Source organism: Mirounga leonina, unplaced genomic scaffold (genome assembly GCF_011800145.1).
Source record: "Mirounga leonina isolate KUSES-001 unplaced genomic scaffold, KU_Mleo_1.0 Mir_115, whole genome shotgun sequence".
NCBI classification, from domain to species: domain Eukaryota; kingdom Metazoa; phylum Chordata; class Mammalia; order Carnivora; family Phocidae; genus Mirounga; species Mirounga leonina.
This window is the reverse complement of record NW_023270268.1, coordinates 8,730,656-8,750,023: the sequence shown is the minus strand read 5'-3', so window position 1 is coordinate 8,750,023 and position 19,368 is coordinate 8,730,656. Positions and strand designations below refer to the sequence as shown.

The window sequence follows — 19,368 nt, the reverse complement described above, 5'->3', positions numbered from 1 at the left end:
TATCCTCAAGGGACCGGCAGGTTCTGATTAGAGCACAAAGGTAAAGGCAATGTTGAGAGGTTCAGCACACAGGCGACTTTGCTACCAGTGGACTGGCCGTTTCAGAGACCAGAAGGAAGAAAGGTATGCAGGAGCTGAAGAGGGAGCAGATGAAGACAAAGGGGGAATGCAGAGATGTGGAGGATTAAATTTGCAGGAGACGGGGGTTATCCTGGGAGGTCAGGGCTCCTCCTGGTGACTGAGGTTAACATCCGATGCAGGTGGAGACTGTCCCAAGGCTCCAGACTAGAAGGCTGGGCAGGCTGAGGTTGGAGCATGGTAGGTTGGGGTATGGGTCTGGAGTCCCTCTTTATTCCTGCCAGGAAGGGCATGGAGGCCTGCGGTGGGGTAACTTTACTCCAAGTACTTAACACGTGCTGATGACGGCACGGAACCCTAGGCTTCCATTCTGGGAAATCGCCTGGCAGCATTTTTTAGGATTTGCTTCTCTGTTCCCCTCTCTCTAACTCCTATTAGGTCACCTACACTGCACCTCTTTTGGCTACTTTCACCTCTTTTTGCCATGCTTTCTAGGGGATTCCCTTGCCTTTATTTTTCAGTGCTCACTCCAAGTCTCATTTCTGATACCAACTTTTAGTTTTCAAGAGGTTTTTCCTGTTCTCTGAATTTTCCTTTGTTTGGAGCAGTCTATCATTTCATAGATGTGAACCTCTTCTCTAACCTCAGAATAAACTCTTCCCGCCAGTCTCAAGTAGGCTTTCTTTTTCCTTGCTCCAGCCTCTTTCATATCCTTGGCTATTGGTTTATATCTAAGAATGGAGCATTAACAACCTGACTAAGGGAGGGGCACCTGGGTGGATCAGTCAGTTGAGCATCCAACTCTTGATTTTGGCTCAGATCCTAGTATCCAGTCTCCTGTTGGGCTCTGCACTCAGCAGGAAGTCTGCTTTGGATTCTCTCTCTCCCTCTTCCTCTGCTCCTCCCCCCACCGTTTGCGTGCTCTCACAAAATAAAATCTTTAAAAAAATTTTTTTTAATTTAACAAATAAAAGGCTGACTAAGAAGTTCTACATGCACAGTTGGAACATCGCCGGAGAGCCAAAAAAGACAGTCTTTTCTCTTGATTCATCCGATCTCCCAAAGAAAGTTCTGATTTCTAGCTGAGAAGGTACACAATTCTAGTCAGCAGCATTCTGGGAATAGAAGCAGGGGCAGAAGGCTAGAGGGTGACGGAGGACCTGACATTCAGCATGGTACCCCTGACCTCCAAAACTCCTGTTTTACTGCTCCACTGAACAGAGGAATAGGGGAGGTGACCTGAGAATCTAAATGCTTCATAAAGACTTTGTAAATTCTCCTATGTTTAGCTCCACCAGCATCCTCTACTTCCACAGAAACCTAAATCTTCAACACCTAAGCCTCTGTGGGGAATCTGCCACATAGGATGGCTGCTTAGCTTCCCCTGGTGGCTGTTCAAAGTTGTAACTCTTCACCTGCCTTCCAGCTTCCAAGCTCTTCACATCATATTTTCATTGTCCTTGTCAGCGGGTGCCTTTTAATTTTTAATCTTTTGCTGTTTTAGTGGGGTTTCAGGAGGGCACGAATGCTAACATGTTTAACCACCATTTTCACCAAAAACTCTGTTGCATATCTTATTTTTGCCAACTGTGTTTTGGACTTTTTTGTTTTTTTTAGTTTGTGGTTAATTTGTTTCCCACCACCAGATACCATCCCCAGCTCTCTGAACTGCAAAGCTTCAAACTCGTCTTGTGAAGGATGCATCCAAGCCCGTCAATACTGCTGAGTACCGCCTTTTGCCACATCCCCCTGCCGCATCCTGTTCTTACTGTTCAGTTCCCGATCATCCATAGCAGGCAATTTGTGCTCGCTTTAGCCCAAGAGCTCCTTGGAGAATTAACTTTCTAATATGAAAATATTTCTTCATTATTTCAGCCAACAAGAAAATAGCAAAAGGTAGCCAATGTCAGGCCCCACAAGCATCTGGCGGTGGAGACCTCTAGAACACCTCATAGCCACCCCAGACCTCTTTGCCCCTTTCTTCTGTTCCCTACCAGCCATGTTTTAATTGCTTTTATCTCTTCTAAACCAATGCCACCCACACTGCTTTTAGCGGTCTCTGTTGTGAAGATCCACTGTGCAGGAAGACAGTCCCTCCCAAACCCTGTATCAACACACACCTCCAACAGCCCACAGCCACTTTGTGCTCAGAGTTTCTCTCTCAGTGTATGTCTAGCCATCACCACAGATATCCAAAATCAGAAGTTCTGGGAGTTAAGCCAGAAAATTACTCTTTTCAGACCAGGTTATTCAGACACACGGGAGTATAAGAACCACTGATTTAAAGGTTTTTCTGTGAACTGCTGTGCAGAAACATCTGGGTAGCAAAAGCAACTTAGAAGAATAAAATGTACGGCCCCTCTCATCAATGTTTAAGGAGTTACTTTATATTAATGCCGATAATGCAGGACTCAGATTCTTTTTCCAGAAATTGCTTCACATAGTCCTTTGCATAGCTGTAAAAGATCCCCGCCAAGGTCAAAACTAAGAGCAATCCAAAATTCCACTTCACTGACCTATCACAGAAGTTTAGCCACTGACCCACCACACAGCTCTCTCTATTCCTAAAAAAATAATTTTGGAGACTTATTCAGATTTCCCCCACATTGGCTTTACACAGATGCTATTTCTTTCATAATTCACCAAATTCATATTTACAATTCATGCTATCTGGAGAACATAAAATGTAGAAGCCAATGCTTGCAAACAGAAAACCAGAATGCCCAAGAAGAAAAATGTACACAACACATGGAACAAAGATGAATACTTTGGTGTGTATTTACTTAGGAAACCAAAGTTAAAAAGAAACATCTAGATGTCAAGAGCAAAACTAAAGGAAAAAAAAACACACACTTTTGTGTTTAAAAACATGATTGCTATCAATCACATAAATGATTGTGATCACTGCATACATTAGTTTTTCACTGGTTATCTCACATGATCTTTTGCATAGACACAGGAGATCCTCAATGATCCATGCCAAGGGCAACATGACTTCGACTGCGTTGATGGACCACCTTAGCCCACTGAACAAGCTGCATTAATCTCTGAGTCTGCTGCTGGAAGTGGATTCCAGCGCTCCCCTCTCCCCCAACCCTCGCCTCGGTTCCTGCGCGCTTCTTCTGCCTCCCCCAAGCCGCTTGGCTCTAACCACAACGGCCCCGCGCAGGGGAGCCTTTCTCCCAGATACTCTCAGGCAACCAAGTGTCCTGCCAGCCCTTCTAATACCCGCACCCCCACAGTGCAGATACAGCCATTACTGTTCAAGCCTGAAAGAGACCAGTGCAAAGGTCAGGTAGTTTCACTTTCTCCCTGGAAGAAAATACATAAACAGTCTTTCAGTATAAGTTATAATGGAGTTTATGCTGAAACAGTAGTCATGCATGTAAAGTAAAAAAAAAAAAAAAAAACACATACAAATGAAATCCAAGTGAAGCTAAAGATCTGCAGGGCCTAAAAGCTCATAGAGTGCTGAAAGAAAGCTCATGAGGCATGAGGGGAGGGGACCAGCATAACTGGGGACGGCTTCACAGTGGGAGGAAGGCCCTGGAAGACACGCACTATTTGGACAGGTGAAGAAGGCATTCCAGGTGCGGGCAGTAGCACGAACAAAGGCCCAGAGGTAGGAATGAGCACAACATGTGGAAAGGTCAGTGAAGGTGCGGCCACCGGGGGAGCAGAGCACGGGCCCTGGACAGGAATGGCAGAGAAGGCTGGAGGGGGGCACGGGGGACTCATCAGGGATGGCCCAAGAACCTTGGCGGGCTTCTTCTCCACAGGGTGCAACTTCTGGTGCTGAACAAAACTGCCATACCACTTGAAGGCTTTGCCGCACACCTTGCACTCATAGGGCTTCTCGCCGGTGTGCACTCTCTGATGCTGGATGGAGGCTATCTTCTGAGTGAAGGCCTTGCCGCACTCCTCGCACTGGTAGGGCTTCTCCCCCGTATGAACCCTCTGATGGACAATAAAAAGTGACCGACACCCAAAAGCCTTCCAGCATTCCTTGCATTTATACAGCTTCTCTCCGGTGTGCAATCTCTGATGCTGCAGATAGGCTGCACTTCTTCTGAAGGCCTTCCCACATTCCTTACATTCGTACGGTTTCTCCCCAGTGTGGATCCTCTGATGCTGAGTCAAGGCCGTGTTGGAACTCAAACCTTTGCCGCACTCCTTACATTCATAGGGCCCTTCTCCAATGTGATTCTTCTCGTGGACGATACAGTCATAGCTGGACTTAAAAGCTTTGCCGCATTCCTTACACTTGAAGGGCTTTTCCCCAGTATGACTCATCTGGTGCCGAAGCAGCTTTGAGTTGTATCTGAAGATTTTCCCACATTCTTTACATTCGTAGAACTTCATCCCACCCCGAAGTATCAGATTCGGATTCAGACTGAAAGTCTGCCATGTTGCCTTGCTTTTAAAGTCAAAGTGCTGGGAAACGTTTCTGAGAAGTCCTCCTCCTGGCGTTGTGGGCAATTCTGCCTCCTCAGAGGCTTCCTGCTTTACAGCTGGCTCCTCCTCCTTGATCCAGGACTCACCACCTGCCCGAAGAAACCAAAAGTGTTCCAAGTTACTGAGCTGGGAGGGGAACAGGATCCAGGGCTCCCGCTTTCTCTTGTAGAATGTGATTTTGAAAAATATACTCATGAAGTGGCTACAGGCATCCATACAGATGGATCATACTCCATCCATACATATGACATCTCATATGTCATCCATAAGAGAGAAAAAGAAAAATGATAATCTACTAACTGGAGGGAAGATGACACTGGAAATAGGAGGAAGTGCCTCCTATGAGGAAGGCTGGGAAGTGGACTAAGGCAGATGAAAGGAGCACGATGAGACCTTCCAGAATGGAAAGGAAAGAAGGCAGGAGGGGGGAAAAGGAGAAAACAGAGGAGATAAGAGGATCAGCAAGAAATGGAAAATTTTTGAGAGAGAAAGAGAGAGAGAAAGACCCCAAAAAGGGAAGGAAATCTGTGCTCCTGGGGAGAAGAGATGGGCAGAGCTCTTGCACTAGCAGGGCTCTAGCAGGCTGCAATCCAAACTCAAGAACACTGCATTTCAACGTCCCCACCTGCAAGCCAGGAAACCATCCTAAATTCTAAATAATGGCCTGATGATTCTATTTTTAAATATTACACATTGGAGCACCTGGGTGGCACAGTCGGTTAAGTGTCTGACTTGATTTCCACTCAGGTCTGATCTCCGGGTTGTGGGATCAAGCCCCGCATCGGGCTCTGTGCTCAGCATGGAGTCCACTTGAGGATTCTCTCTCCCTCTCCTCATTCTCTCTCCCTAAAATAAATAAATCTTAAAGCAAATAAATAAATAACTATTCCACATAATCTTCTGGGATAAAAGATTCTTCCAGAAAGTCAGCTGGAACTCAAATTGAACTGGAGATTTGTAGGCCACAGGCATAGCTCTGCTAAAAGAACTGCAATTTACAAAATCACAGCATATATGGAAAATTTCTTCCAAAAGAAAGAAAACCCAAGTAATCAAGAGCTCCCAGGAATGGTGAGCAGTCTCAGGGAAATTTTAGGCTGTGTGTGTTGGCTGTGTGCGCACATGTGTTCATGTATGCACGTGTGTGTGTGTGTGTGTGCTGGGGTCTTCGTGTGTGTGTGTGTGTTGGGTGCAGTGGTGGAGAAATAGTCCCTGCCTCTCCCTCTACAGCTGTATATAAGACAAATATATGCAGACCTAAAGATTTTGGCATATAGAACTTTTAGGTGACTTAAACACTAAAAAGGCAAATAAAGGCATTTATTTCATTGCTGAAGGCCTAGAAACAAAATTCATAGTTGTGGCACAAATATGTCAGTCTGACCCATAGAATCATACTTTCCTCAAAGTATGGCTGAAACCCACTTCTTTGCATAAAACAGGCTTAAAATTAAGTATTTCCACTGGTAAGTGAGAAAAGAAGTGGTTTAAGAGCACTGGGTCACAGGGCGCCTGGGTGGCTCAGTCGGTTAAGCGACTGCCTTTGGCTCAGGTCATGATCCTGGAGTCCCGGGATCGAGTCCCGCATCGGGCTCCCTGCTCGGCAGGGAGTCTGCTTCTCCCTCTGACCCTAACCCCTCTCATGTGCTCTCTCTCTCTCACTCTCTCAAATAAATGAATAAATAAAATCTTTAAAAAAAAAAGAGCACTGGGTCACAGCTTTTCTGTGGGAGGTGAGTAGCCACACACTCCTGGGGACTGGTCTTCCCAGGCTCAGGGCTGGAACTGGGCAGAGGTCAGAGAGTGCACTGAGTACTGCCTTATAAACGACAGGGAGCCACGGCTTCCCTGCTGCAGGAGAAACATTTCTAAGAAACTGGGAAGGCAAAATCAGAAACCACTAGGTTCTCTTACTCACCTGGACAGATGCCTCTCAAAACCTCTGCTTCCCAGGGATCTGGGCCCCATGGCGCTTCCCCTCTCTCCAGCTGGGAGACCAGATCAGGTTTGGGGAATGGAAACACTACTCCAGCAAGAAAAAGGAAAAACAAGTTGAGGGAAGACTTCCAGAGCTTTCCTGAGATCTCGCTCGGCCCACCTCACAAAAGGCTAACAGGGGGAGGGAGGGAGGGATGGGATGAAATGCCCAGGAGACCAACTGAGCTATCAAGGGGTGCTGAGGAAGAGCTCCAAACTATGCTCCAAGGCAAGGCCAAGGAGACAGCCATTCTCCTCAGGAAGAAACTGCAATCTCGCCCTGACCTAAAGGAAGAGATGCCCTCAGGAAGAACATAGGTACTGATTCCCATGGCGGGAGGACAACATCTCCAGAACACTGGCAGCATGGAGGAACAAAGGGCTCACCTAGGGCACAGGGAAGCATCCTCCCCGCCAGGGCCCAGAACCATGCCCTTCCGGGACATAGGGAACTCTGATTTCAAAATCAGAGGGAACCAGGGATTTATTTCCTCACCCAGCATCTCCAGAGGCTGGGGACTGCAGAACTAATCTCTGAAGTCATCAAATCCAAGGACTTTTAGAAGCCCCAAAACATCTGAGGAAGATGTCAAACTATGATAAAGGACCACGGAGAGAGTCCTTACCCAGGGAAGCCACACTCGCATAATTTTCCAGCATCACCTCCCGGTACAGGGCCCTCTGCGTGGGGTGCAGGCTGGCCCATTGATTCTGGGTGAAGTACACGGCCACGTCCTCAAAGGTCACTGGCTCCTGAAACAACAAGTTCCTGCTCAAGCCCTGTGTGAGGGCAGAAGAGAGGCCTGAGCTGCAGGGAAGAGGCGGACCTGCCAGGGTCTGCAACTCTGAGCCTCCTGGAAGGTTTGCTCTAGTGAGAAGAGCACCCAGCACCCAAAGGGGCAAGCCCTCAGCCAATGTTCCCACTTCCAAATGGAGAACCCCAACACTCTTCCATCTGCATGGCTCTGAGGCCCCAAACTGTCATCCCCATCTCACAGCCTGGCAGCTGGGGCGCTCTGCGTGGTCACTGCATCAACCCCATGTTCCTGACTCTGTCTCTCCGGCACCTCCTGCCCTCTTGTAGACCGCAATCCTGTCACCCTGTTTTCTATACAGCAGCCACTGCAAGCTGCCGCCACTCACCCTGTCTCCACCCACTCAGAGTACACATGCACCCCCGTTTGTTCCCTGCACCCTGCGTCTCCTTGGTCTTCCCCAACATTTCCACTAGTGCAGACGAGCTACTCCTTAAAGATATTTCCAGCACTCTGCAAATTTCTTTTTATACCTTCTTATCAGAAAGCTCTCTTGAAGGAAACCTGCAGCCTGCCTGTTCTGGCCTTTTCTCTGAACCACCCATCTTCAAAGAAAACCTGGGATTTCCTGTCTCTGGACACAGATCCATCCCCTAGTCTTGAGTTCCATCCCACCTGCCAAGATGGGCCCCTCTCTGCCTCCCTCTGGAGCCATCCACATTCCCAAGGATGAAGGGAACTCATACTTGTTAATTAAGACCTAGGCACCAAGTTTTTAGGTGGGTACCTTTAGGACATGTATTTCATTTAATCTTTTTTTTAAAGATTCATTCATTCATTCATTCATTCATTCATTCATTCATTCATTCATTTGACAAAGAAAGCACACAAGCACACACAAGCAGCAGGGGCAGAGGGAGAGGGAGAGAATCTCAAGCTGACTCCCTGCTAAGCACAAGACCCTGAGATCATGACCTGAGCTAAAATCAGGAGTCAGACGCTTAACTGACTGAGCCACCCAGGCGCCCCTGTATGTCCTTTAATCTTAAAACATATATATGAAGTAGGAATTATTACTCCCATTTTCACATGATGAAACTAAGGTTCAGAAAGATTAATTACTTTGCCCAAGACCACACAGACAGAAACTGGTTGAGCTGGGATTTCAGCCCAGATCCATCAAACAGCAGACCTGGGCTCTTCCCACACGCCAGGTTGCCTCCCATACCGGACTCACGAGCTTCCCCTAAAACATGGCTCGCCCCTGATCCTCATCATTACCTGGTGCTGTCCTACCTCTGAAGAACAGTTTCTCAAACTCCTAACTCCCAACAGCACCTGTCAATCTGTCTTCACCATGCTCCCTCCAAGCCACAGGGAGTCCCTCCCCGAGTGTGGACTGAGGGGTCAGCCTTTTCAAAACCTCACATACCACCCCGGGAACCAGAGCCTCTGAACCTTCCATGAGGCCCAAGAGCAATCCCTAATGGTGTCCACTGGCTACCTTCTCTGCTTCTACAATGGGGTAGCACAGACCACAGAAACTAGATTCTCACATTGGAGGTTTCATGACTCCTGTGCCTTCTTACCTGGTTGCCCCCCCTCCCCCTGAGTCCACATCCTAGGTGATATTCAGTACCCTATGCAGTCAGCCTTTTTCTTCCAATCACCAAAAGTGAAAACACCTACAAAGAGGGGCTCAGCTAAGCCCCTAACTCTGTGTGCCCCTGTCTCTCTGGGTAGTGGCCTTGCACTGGGGGCAGCACCGGGGCCGGGGAGAAAGGAAGACTACCGTAACTGCTCTTGGAGAAAGCCTGGAAGAAAAGTATCCCAAGGATAAATGCTGGCATACTGTTCATGGCCACTCTACACTCAGGTCCTTATGAGGGTGCCCTTTTATTTTATTTTTTTAGGGACAGAGAGCGAGAGCGTGAGTGGGGGTTGGAGCTGGGGGGAGGACAGAGGGAGAGAGAGAATCCTAAGCAGGCTCACTGTGGCGCCTGATGAAGGGCTCGATCTCATGACCCTGAGATTATGACCTGAGCCGAAACCAAGATCATGACCTGAGTCGAAACTGGACACTTAACTGACTGAGCCACCCAGGCGCCCAGAGGGTGTCCTTTTAAAACAATTAGGGAATCCAGTTCAAAAGGAGACACTGAAAGAAAAAGAACAAATGTGGACACTCCTCAAAGCAAGAAGTGGTCTTTAAACTGGGCAATGACAAGGTCCAAAGGGCCCCCAAAATAATCTGAGCCAAAAAAAATCCCAACACTAGACAGAACCACAAGGTGGTAAGGCCTCTAAGGACACCAACCACAGGATCACAGGTGAACCAAAGTTCACCTCCACGTAGAGCAAGTCAGACCTCACTTCCTCACTTCTCCAGGGCTGCTCTCACAACCTCCTCCTCCCAGCTTTCCGCCACCAATCTCTTCCTCCCCCACTGTCCCTCCCACCTGCCACCAAATATCCCCAGGGTTCCAGAGTCTGGAAAAAGGAAAACTTACTGCTTTAAGGTAGTTGGGTTGTGGATATACCTTTTTTTCCTCCCATGGATGGTCCCCATGTACCTCACCTTATTTTTCTCCACAGCCTTTCTCATCATCCAACAAATCAGATTGTTCATTATCGATCTCCCTCCAAAAGAACATAGAGGCAAGGACTCTGTTTTGTTCATAACCGGTTCACTAACACACAGTCCAGTGCCCATCAGATACTAGCTGCTTAATATAAATTTGCTAAATGAATTTAGAAATGATTTGACCATAAATAATTTTTTTTTTTTAACTTATGAAGAGGGTCAGAAAACACCAGCAAGGGGTGCCTGGGTGGCTCAGTCGTTAAGCGTCTGCCTTCGGCTCAGGTCATGATCTCAGGGTCCTGGGATCGAGTCCCACATCAGGCTCCCTGCTCCGTGGGAAGCCTGCTTCTCCCTCCCCCACCCCCCCTGCTTGTGTTCCCTCTCTCACTGTGTCTCTCTCTGTCAAATAAATAAAATCTTTAAAAAAAAAAAATACCAGCAAATACCACCCTGAGTAAAATGCCAGAGCATATCCCCTCAAACTGATGGCTGGTACTTTACCATGAGCAGAGATTCCCCCTTCTGTAAAAAACTAAAAAAGGAGCATAAATGCAGGAAATGCGCCTCAACATCTTTGCTTGCAGATGAAGTAACTATCAGCCTAAAAATACCCAAGAGCTAAGGGAATAAATGGAAAATAGTTAGAACTGACAAAATAACTCATTAAGTTGGCTACAGATAGGGTAAGTAAACGGAATCACTAGCTTTCCTAAATACCATAACAATTAGAAGATAAAAAGGCGGGGGGGGGGGCAGTGCTTGGTTGGCTCAGTTGGTAGAGCACGTGACTCTTGATCTCAGGGTGGTACGTTCTGGCCCCCTGGTGAGTATAGAGATTACATAAAAATAAAATCTTGTAAAAAAAAAAAAAAGAAGATAAAATGGGAGAAAATAGATGTCATTCATATACAAATAGCTAAGACTAGCCCTAACAAAAATGTGCAAGACCAAGATGAACACACAGAAATAAAGGAGAAACAGTGTTTCTGAGTGGGAAGAATCAAATTTGTAAACAATTATATCCAATTGTGCCTCGGAATTCAATAAAACCCACGCTCCCACCAAAAGAGTCAATGACATCTGTGCAGAAAAAAGATCATTTAAAGTCATCTGAGGGGAACCTGGCTGGCTCAGTCCATAGAACACGGGACTCTTGATCTCAGGATTATGAGTCCAAGCCCCACATTGGACGTGGAGCCTGCTTTTAAAAATAATAATAATAGGGACCCCTGGGTAGCTCAGTCAGTTAAGCATCTGCCTTCAGCTCAGGTCATGATCCCAGGGTCCTGGGATCAAGTTCCGCATTGGGCTCCCTGCTCATCAGGGAGCCTGCTTCTCCCCCTCTGCTTGCTGCTCCCCCTGCTTGTGCTCTCTCTCTCTGACAAATAAATAGAATCTTAAAAATAAATAATCAAATAAGTAATAACAGCAACAACAACAGTGTCACCCGAAAAGTAAGTGTGGAGGACTACCCAAAATGTTTTGAAGAAAAGAAGTTTTGAAAGAAAAGATGAGCAGGAATTAACCCCTACATTGAAAGGCCAATACTTCAGGGGTGCCTAGGTGGCTCAAGTCGGTTAAGTGTCTGCCTTCGGCTCAGGTCATGATCCCAGGGTCCTGGGATTGAGCCCCGCGTCAGGCTCCCTGCTCAGTGGTGAGTCTGCTTCTCCCTCTCCCTCTGTGATCTCTCTCGCTCCCACTCTCAAATAAATAAAAATCTTTTAAAAAAAGAATAAAATTAAATTAAATTAATGGAGAAAATTTGAGATACTTTAGGATTCTGGTCTTGGGTGTTTGTATTTAATTCTGAGGCCTTGATTTAAATCTTTCATTGTATTGTGATTTCCTTTTAGGTGTATTGAACTAAGTGAAACTTGTCAAATACATCTTCCTTTTAAAAACTAAAAGAAAAAAAAATAGGATATAAGAAAATGAGAAGGGACACCTGGGTGGCTTAGTCAGTTAAGCATCTGCCTTCGGCTCAGGTCACGATCCTAGGGTCCTGGGATCAAGTCCCGCATCAGGCTCCTGCTCAGTGGAGAGTCTGCTTCTCCCTTTGCTTGCCACTTCCCCTGCTTGTGTGCACTCACATGCTCTCTCTCACTCTCTCTCTGACAAAATCTTTTTTAAAAAAATGATAAAACAAGCCACCACAGGGAAAAAAATAGTTGAAAAGACCTATTTGATAAAGGACTTCACCAAAATACACAAAGAACTCTTAAATCTCAAAGGTAACAAACAACCCCATTAAAACGTGCAAAAGATGAGAAGAGATACCTCGCAAAGAAGATATAGAGATGGTACACAGGTATATGAAAAGACGCTCTACATCATATGTCAACAGGAAAACATACATTAAAACACTGAGATACCACTAGAATGGCCAAACCTAGAACACCGAAAACACCAAATGCTAGTGAGGATGTGGAGCAACAGGAAATCTCATTTATTGCGGACAGGAATGCAAAATGGTGCAGCCACTCTGGAAGGCAGTTTGGTAGTTTCTTACAAAACTAAACATACTCTTACCATATGATCCAGCAATCATGTTCCTTGGGATCTTCCCAAATGAGTTGAAAACTTATATCCATATAAAAACCAGCACACAGATGTTTATAACAGCTTTATTCATAATTGCCAAAACTTGGAAGCAAGCAAGATGTCCTTCAATAGAGCTGAATGGATAAACTGTGGTACATCCAGACTATGGAATGTTATTCAGTGCTAAAAAGAATTATGCTATAAAGCTATGAAAAGTCATAGAGGAAACTTAAATGCATATAACCAAGTGAAAGAAACCAATCTGAAAAAGCTACATACTGTACAATTCCAACTATGTAACAAAACTTTGAAGACAGCAAAAAAAAAAAAAAATGTTGCCAAGGAGCTAGGGATGAATAGGTACAGCACAGAGGATTTTTAGGAGCATGAAAATACCCTGTATGATACTATAATAATATTCTGTATGATTCTATAATGATGGATACATCTCATTATGTATTTGTAACCCACAGAATGTTCAACACCAAGAATGAACCCTAATGTAAACTACGGACTTGGGGTGATTATGACGTGTCAGTGTAGGTTCATCAGTTGTAACAAAAGTACCACTCTGGTGGGGGATGCTGATTATGGGGAAGGCTAAGAATAATAGCCAGAGCAATCTTGAGCAGAAAAACAAAGCTGGAGGTATCACAATTCCAGATTTCAAGATACACTACTAAGTTGTAGTAATCAAAACAGTATGGTACTGGCACAAAATAGACACACAGATCAATGGAATAAAAAAGAGAATCCAGAAATAAATCCACACTTATATGGTCAATTAATCTGTGGCAAAGGAGGCAAGAATACACAATGGGGAAAAGACAGTCTCTTCAATAAATGGTGCTGAGAAAACTGGACAGCTTCGTGCAAAAGACTGAAACTGAACCACTTTCCTATACTATATACAAAAATAAACCCAAAATGGATTAAAGACCTAAAAGTGAGACCTGAAACCATAAAAATCCTTAGAGAGAACACAGCAGTAATTTCTCTGACATCAGCCATAGCAACATTTTTCTAGATGTGTCCTCTAAGGCAAGGGAAACAAAAGCAAAAATAAACTACTGGGACTATACCAAAGTAAAAAGCTTTTGCACAGCAAAGGAAACCATCAACAAAACAAAAAGACAACCTATTGAATGGGAGAAGATATTTACAAATAATATATCCAATAAAGAGTTAATATCCAAAAATATATAAGATATATAAGGAACTTATACAACTCTACACCAAAAAAACAAAAAAAAAAATCTGATTAAAAAATGGGCAGAGGACTTGAATAGATATTTCTCCAAAGACCTATAGATGGCCAACAGACACATGAGAAAAGATGCCCAACATCACTCATCATCAGGGAAATGCAAATCAAAACCACAATGAGGTATCACCTCACACCGGCCAGAATGGCTAAAATCAAAAAGACAGTAACAGGGCGCCTGGGTGGCTCAGATGGTTAAGCATCTGCCTTCGGCTCAGGTCATGATCCCAGGGTCCTGGGATCGAGTCCCGCATCAGGCTCCCTCTGCCTCTGCCTCTCTCTCTCTCTCTCTCTGTCTCTCTGACTCTCATGAATGAACAAATAAAACTGAAAAAAAAAAAAAAAAAAGACAGTAACAAGTTTGGGTGAGGATGCGGAGAAAGGGGAACACATGCACGCTACTGGTGGGAAGGACACCGGTGCAGCTGCTGTGGAAAACAGTACGGAGGTTCCTCAAAAAGTTAAAAACAGAATACCATGTGATCCACTACCCAGCAGTGGAATTACACTAATGCAAAAAGATACATGTGTCCCTATGTGTAATGCAGCATTATTTAAATAGCCACGATATTGATTCAACCTAAGTGTCCATCATTAGACAAATGGATAAGGAAGATGTGATACACACACACACACACACACTGAAATATTCTGCAGCCATAAAAAGGATGAGATTGTGTCACTTGGTTTTTGTTTGGTTGTTTGTTTTTTTAAGATTTTATTTATTTATTTGAGAGAGAGTGAAAGAGAGTGAGCGAGCGAGCACGAGCGGGGGGAGGGGCACCAGTTCGCATTCCCACCAACAGTGCAAGAGCATTCCTCTTTCTCCTGATCCTCCCCAACACTTGTTTCTTGTGGGGTTTTTTTTTTTTTTTTTTTTTTTAGATTTTTATTTCTTTATTTGACAGAGAGAGCAAGAGAGCACAGGCAGGGGGGAGCAGCAGAGGGAGAGGGAGAAGCAGACTCCTCGCTGAGCAGGGGCTCGATCCCAGGATCCTGAGATCATGACCTGAGCCGGAGGCAGACGCTTAACCGACTGAGCCACCCAGGCGCCCAGAGATTGTCATTTGCAACAACATGGATGTACCTAGAAGGTATTAATGCTAATGAAATAAGTCAGACTAAGAAAGACAACAGCATATAATTTCACTCATATGTGGAATCTAAAAAAGAAAAATGAATAAACAAAAAGCAGAATCAGATTGGTAAATACAGAGAACTGATGGTTACAGGGAGTGGGGGAGGATAGGCAGAATGGGTGAAGGGGAGAGGGAGACACAGGCTTCTAGTTATGGAATGAATAAATCATGGAAATAAAAGGTACTGCATAAGGAATATAGTGAATGACATTGTAAGTGTTACAGGGTGAAAGATGGTAACCATGCTTGTGGTGAGAGTAGCATAATGTATAAACTTACCAAATCACTATGTTACACTCCAACTAATGTAACATTGTGTGTCAACTACACTCAAAAAAAAATTTTAGGGGTGCCTGGCTGGCTCAGTCCTTAGAGCATGTGATCTCAGGTTCATGAGTTTGAGCCCCATGTTGGGGGTAGAGTTTACTTAATAAATAAACAAAAATTAAAAAAATAAAAAGATAATAGGCTATGCATGTATGGAGGCAGGTTGTGTATGGAAACTCTCTGTGCTTTCTATTCCATTTTATTATGAACCCAAAACTTCTCTGAAAATAAAGCCTATTTTTTTAAAAAGGACAATATCTCTTATCTGGACTACAATATGCTTCTAACTGACTCACACCCTTCTACAACCAACTCACCACTGGGGCTGGAAAAATCTTTTTTTTTTTTTTTTTTTTTTTAAGTAATCTCTACATCCAACTTGGGGCCATGGGGCTTGAGCTCACGATGCTGAGATCAAGAGTCACATGCTCTACCAACTGAGCCACCCAAAGTCTGCTGGAAAATCTTTTTAATACATATAACCAACCATGTCACCTACCCTGCTTAATAATCCTTCAGCACCTTCCCACTGAACTCAGAATAGAAATCAGTCTTTATAGTGTCCTACAAGATATGTGCCTACTTCTCCCACCTCACAGTCAACTATTTTCTTTGACCTCTCCGTTTCTAGAGTACACCAGGTTTCTCCCAGACTATAGAGCCTTTGCATTTGCCATCCTTCTCTCTGGAAAGCTCTTCGTTAGCTCTCTCTTCAGTGCTTCCCAAAACTGTTTCTAGCTCATTCTTGGGATCTCAACCCCCATGTCACTACCTCCATGAGGGCTTCCCTGACCACTACCTTGAGAGGGAGCTTCTTCAAGGCTTCTCAGATTTGAAAAGGTATGGGCATAAGAATCACCTGAAGAGGGGCGCCTAGTGGCTCAGTCAGTTAGGCATCTGCCTTCTGGTTAAGGTCATGGTCCCAGGCTCCTGGGATTGAGCCCCACAGCAGGCTCCCTGCTCAGTGGGAGGGGGTCTGCTTCTCCTTCTGCCCCTCCCCCTGTTCATGCTCTCTCTCTCTCTCTCAGATAAATAATATCTTTTTAAAAAAGTCACCTGAAGAGCTTGTTACAACTGATTCCTGGCCCCACTCACAGTCCTCCCCAGTCTGATTCTGGGTCTAGGGCGGGGCCCAAGAATTTGCAATTCTAATGACCTCCCAGGGATATAGATGCTGCCCATGTGGGGACCACACTTTTGAGAAGCACTGCACTTTAGCAACATGTAATTAACTTACTAGTTTGTTTACAGACACTTTGCTAGCAGGTACCTTCCATAAGAAAAGGAAACTTGTCTGCATTACCCAGTACTATGTACTTACAAAGTGCATAAGGAAAGAACAATGCTGGTCCCCCTGGGATACCTCTACAATTTGTGGAACAATTTCTTCAATACAGAATTTCTCTGATCTCAGTAGGCAACTTTTATTTGCAGAACACGATCTGGATTTTCCACATTGAGAGACAATTTCTTAGCTTGGGTGCCTCTTTTCCCACTTAAACCTACACATCCACACTCATCACTCTCATACACACAACTCTTATCTCCTCCACCACTATTTACAACCATAGCTATGGAGATAAGTTAAGGGGGAAATTAGAGCGTGGCCAAGTCAGGCCTTTTTGGTCCTTTCCTAATTACCTGATAGCTAACTTAATTTTCAAAGACTGAAAGGAAGCTCAGCTCACCTGAGGCCAAGATGTTTGGAGCATGGCTGAGGTCCCCTGGCTTCGTGCACTGTCTTCTTGATTTGGAAAAGCAAGAACCTTAGGAGCTAAGAGAAGAAGAGCGATGAGTGCTTTGCACCCTGTCCTACAACACCCACAGCCGCCTGTAGCCTTCCCAGTCTCATTTCCAGCACTGGCAGGAGGCTCTCTCAGCCCCCCCACCCCCTGTGGCTGATGGCCCCCAACAACCTCATGAACTGGTCCTCGGGACAATTCTCATCTTCCTGCTCAGTCCAAGAGTGTTCCTGAGCCCATTCACACGCAGTGGACGGAGGGATCTAAGGCAAATCCTATCCCTAGTGTTGGGTCTGAACAAACCTAAAAGCGCACTTACAGGAACCATGACGTTGACCCAAAAACGGAGCCAATGGAAAGGAGGGACAGAGATGGCAAGATGCGGATTAACAGTTACTCAGTGTTCCAGTGGGTGATGCTGACCGGAGACCCGACCGGGGAATCAGAGACCCTAAGCAGAAACGTCAGTAGTGGGCGCGGGAGGCTGTTGGGCCAAGCTCTTTAGGACAGAAAAGAGGGTCACGCCTCGGTGGGCAGGGGGCTGGGCCACGGCTCTAGGAGGCCGCGCAGCCACCTCGGGCGGCTTCTGCGAGGCCCAGGCGCCCGAGCTCCGAGTCAGGGACGGGGGGTGAGCCGACACTGGGCCCGAGTTCAGGGGTCGGGGGCGCTGACGAGCCGCCAGGGAAAACGAGGAAGCCGACGCCGGGCGGACCTTGCACGTAGACTCGCTGGACCCCACGCTCTCCCTCTCCGAACACCACAAAGCTGGTAGAGGCAAGCCGATGCGGAAGCGAGCGCCAGCGCCGGCGCCCAACGCCCCTCTAGGCCGCGCGGAGGCAGCCCGTCTCTGTGGTTCCCACGGCCCGGCCCACGTGGCCCGGCCGGCCGCGCGGAAGAGGCGGGGTTGCGGGCGGGCCGCTGCCGGCCTGCTCATTGGCCGGTGCCTCCCCCGCTGCCGCCGCGGCAGCCTCTAGGGGTCAGGCACGCTGCGGCTCTGGTGCCCCGTCTAGACCCAGGTGGGCCCGGGTTAACGGAAAGCCCGTCAGCGGTCGGCCGCCTTTATTCCGAGCGTCACCCGGCCTGCGCTGCTCTGGGGAGAATGGCTCCCGGTGTTTCACCTCTTAGAGACCCAAGCCAAGGACACTGCTTGGGTCCCCCAAGCTGGGCCGCCCTTGGGAACATCCACCCGTGTAAAGCCCTCGCCCTTCCTAGGACCTGCACGTGTGGGTCCTTTTAGGACAGACTCATTTAGCTACCAACATAATGGTGACTAAATTTGCCAGGCATCCTGTATATACAGGACATGTCCTATGTTAGATGATTTTGTTCTGTATTGACATGTCCTCTGTTTAGCTTTTCCCAATAAATTTACCAAAAAAATCTGTAGTTTAGAGTTATTTTTCCACCTGGTGACTGGCACTTAAATAATTTCACTGTCAACACTGGCTAAAAAAAAAAAAAAAAAAAAAAAATCATACCTTCCATAAATAAAGCTCTGGATAATCTTAACAGTCTCTCCTGCAGGTTTGGCTGTGTGAAGTTAAAACAGAATTAACAGATTAAAGTTATCTGTTTTTCATTTTCAAGTAATTGCCGTTAATTTGCACAACTTTGGGTCAGTACACATGTTCTGCAAATCAGCCAATAGAGTGACAGTCTCACTTAGGTGGTCCCAATTTGCTTCTGAAAGTTAGCAAATCAATGGCAGCCCAAGCTTCTGAACATGAACCAATTAGTGGCAAACACCCCTGAAAATTAGCCAATCAGTGACAAACACTCGGAAAGTCAGCCAATCAGTGCCCTCAATATAGCGACCAAGACTTTGGAAATCACTGGGTCGCCATGTTCCAGTGACCACGGCCTGCTAGTGTGGCTGCCAACGTGAACGGACTTTAACTTGTATTGAACACGTGTTCAGATACACGCCTCCTACTCACCAAGCACTTCAATGCTATGGAGGGGAATTGGCCTCCCACTGCTATGATAGAACGATCCTTGCTATCTGGATATGGCTCTATCACAAGTTTCTACTCCTTTTTTTTTTTTTTAAGATTTTATTTATTTATTTGAGAGAGAGAGAATGAGAGACAGAGAGCATGAGAGGGGGGAGGGCCAGAGGGAGAAGCAGACCCCCTGCTGAGCAGGGAGCCCAACGTGGGACTCGATCCCGGGACTCCAGGATCATGACCTGAGCCGAACGCAGTCGCTTAACCAACTGAGCCACCCAGGCACCCTCTACTCCTTTTGTTACCAAAACCATTTGGCTGCCTGTTACCTGAAAGATCACTCAAGAGACGAGTTTTGTTTGGAAAGGAATCTGAGCTTAATCAGGAGGCCAGCAACCGAGGGAGAAGTTGGACTCTTGTCCAAAAGCCCACTCCGAGGTTTCTGCCTGGCCCGGGGGGCTTAAAGGAGTTTAGGATAGTTAATCGGCAAAGACTGGGCAGTGGCCTGTAGCATTTCTTGATCACTTGCAGATCTGAGGCCAGCTAGAAACATTTTCAGT

The 19,368-nt window shown here is 46.1% G+C and overlaps 1 protein-coding gene across 2 annotated transcripts; it reads right to left on the bottom strand.

Annotated features, from left to right (window-relative positions):
• Positions 1–2,833: 2,833 nt before the first annotated feature.
• Positions 2,834–18,259, bottom strand: ZNF621 (zinc finger protein 621). 2 transcript variants are annotated; one of them, XM_034992612.1, is made up of 5 exons: positions 17,182–18,259; positions 16,809–16,894; positions 7,137–7,263; positions 6,452–6,556; positions 2,834–4,622 (listed from the first exon to the last, which is right to left on the bottom strand). In XM_034992612.1, the coding sequence occupies exons 2-5, from the start codon at positions 16,830–16,832 to the stop codon at positions 3,562–3,564; spliced, it is 1,317 nt and encodes a 438-aa protein (XP_034848503.1). In that variant the 5' UTR covers positions 16,833–16,894; positions 17,182–18,259; the 3' UTR covers positions 2,834–3,561. The 2 variants fall into 2 exon arrangements, with proteins under 2 accessions (XP_034848503.1, XP_034848510.1); XM_034992619.1 differs by having other exon boundaries at positions 17,575–18,259.
• Between the last annotated feature and the right edge of the window lie 1,109 nt (positions 18,260–19,368).

What these genes read in the sequence shown, in the direction of transcription:
- ZNF621 (XM_034992612.1), bottom strand. Translation starts at nt 16,832, where the DNA reads ATGCTCCAAACATCTTGGCCTCAG. An exon ending in TGCGAGTGTGGCTTCCCTGG is followed by an intron (nt 6,557 to 7,136) that starts GTAAGGACTCTC and finishes TTGCTGGAGTAG; the next exon opens with TGTTTCCATTCCCCAAACCT. An exon ending in TTTGAGAGGCATCTGTCCAG is followed by an intron (nt 4,623 to 6,451) that starts GTGAGTAAGAGA and finishes TTCTTCGGGCAG; the next exon opens with GTGGTGAGTCCTGGATCAAG.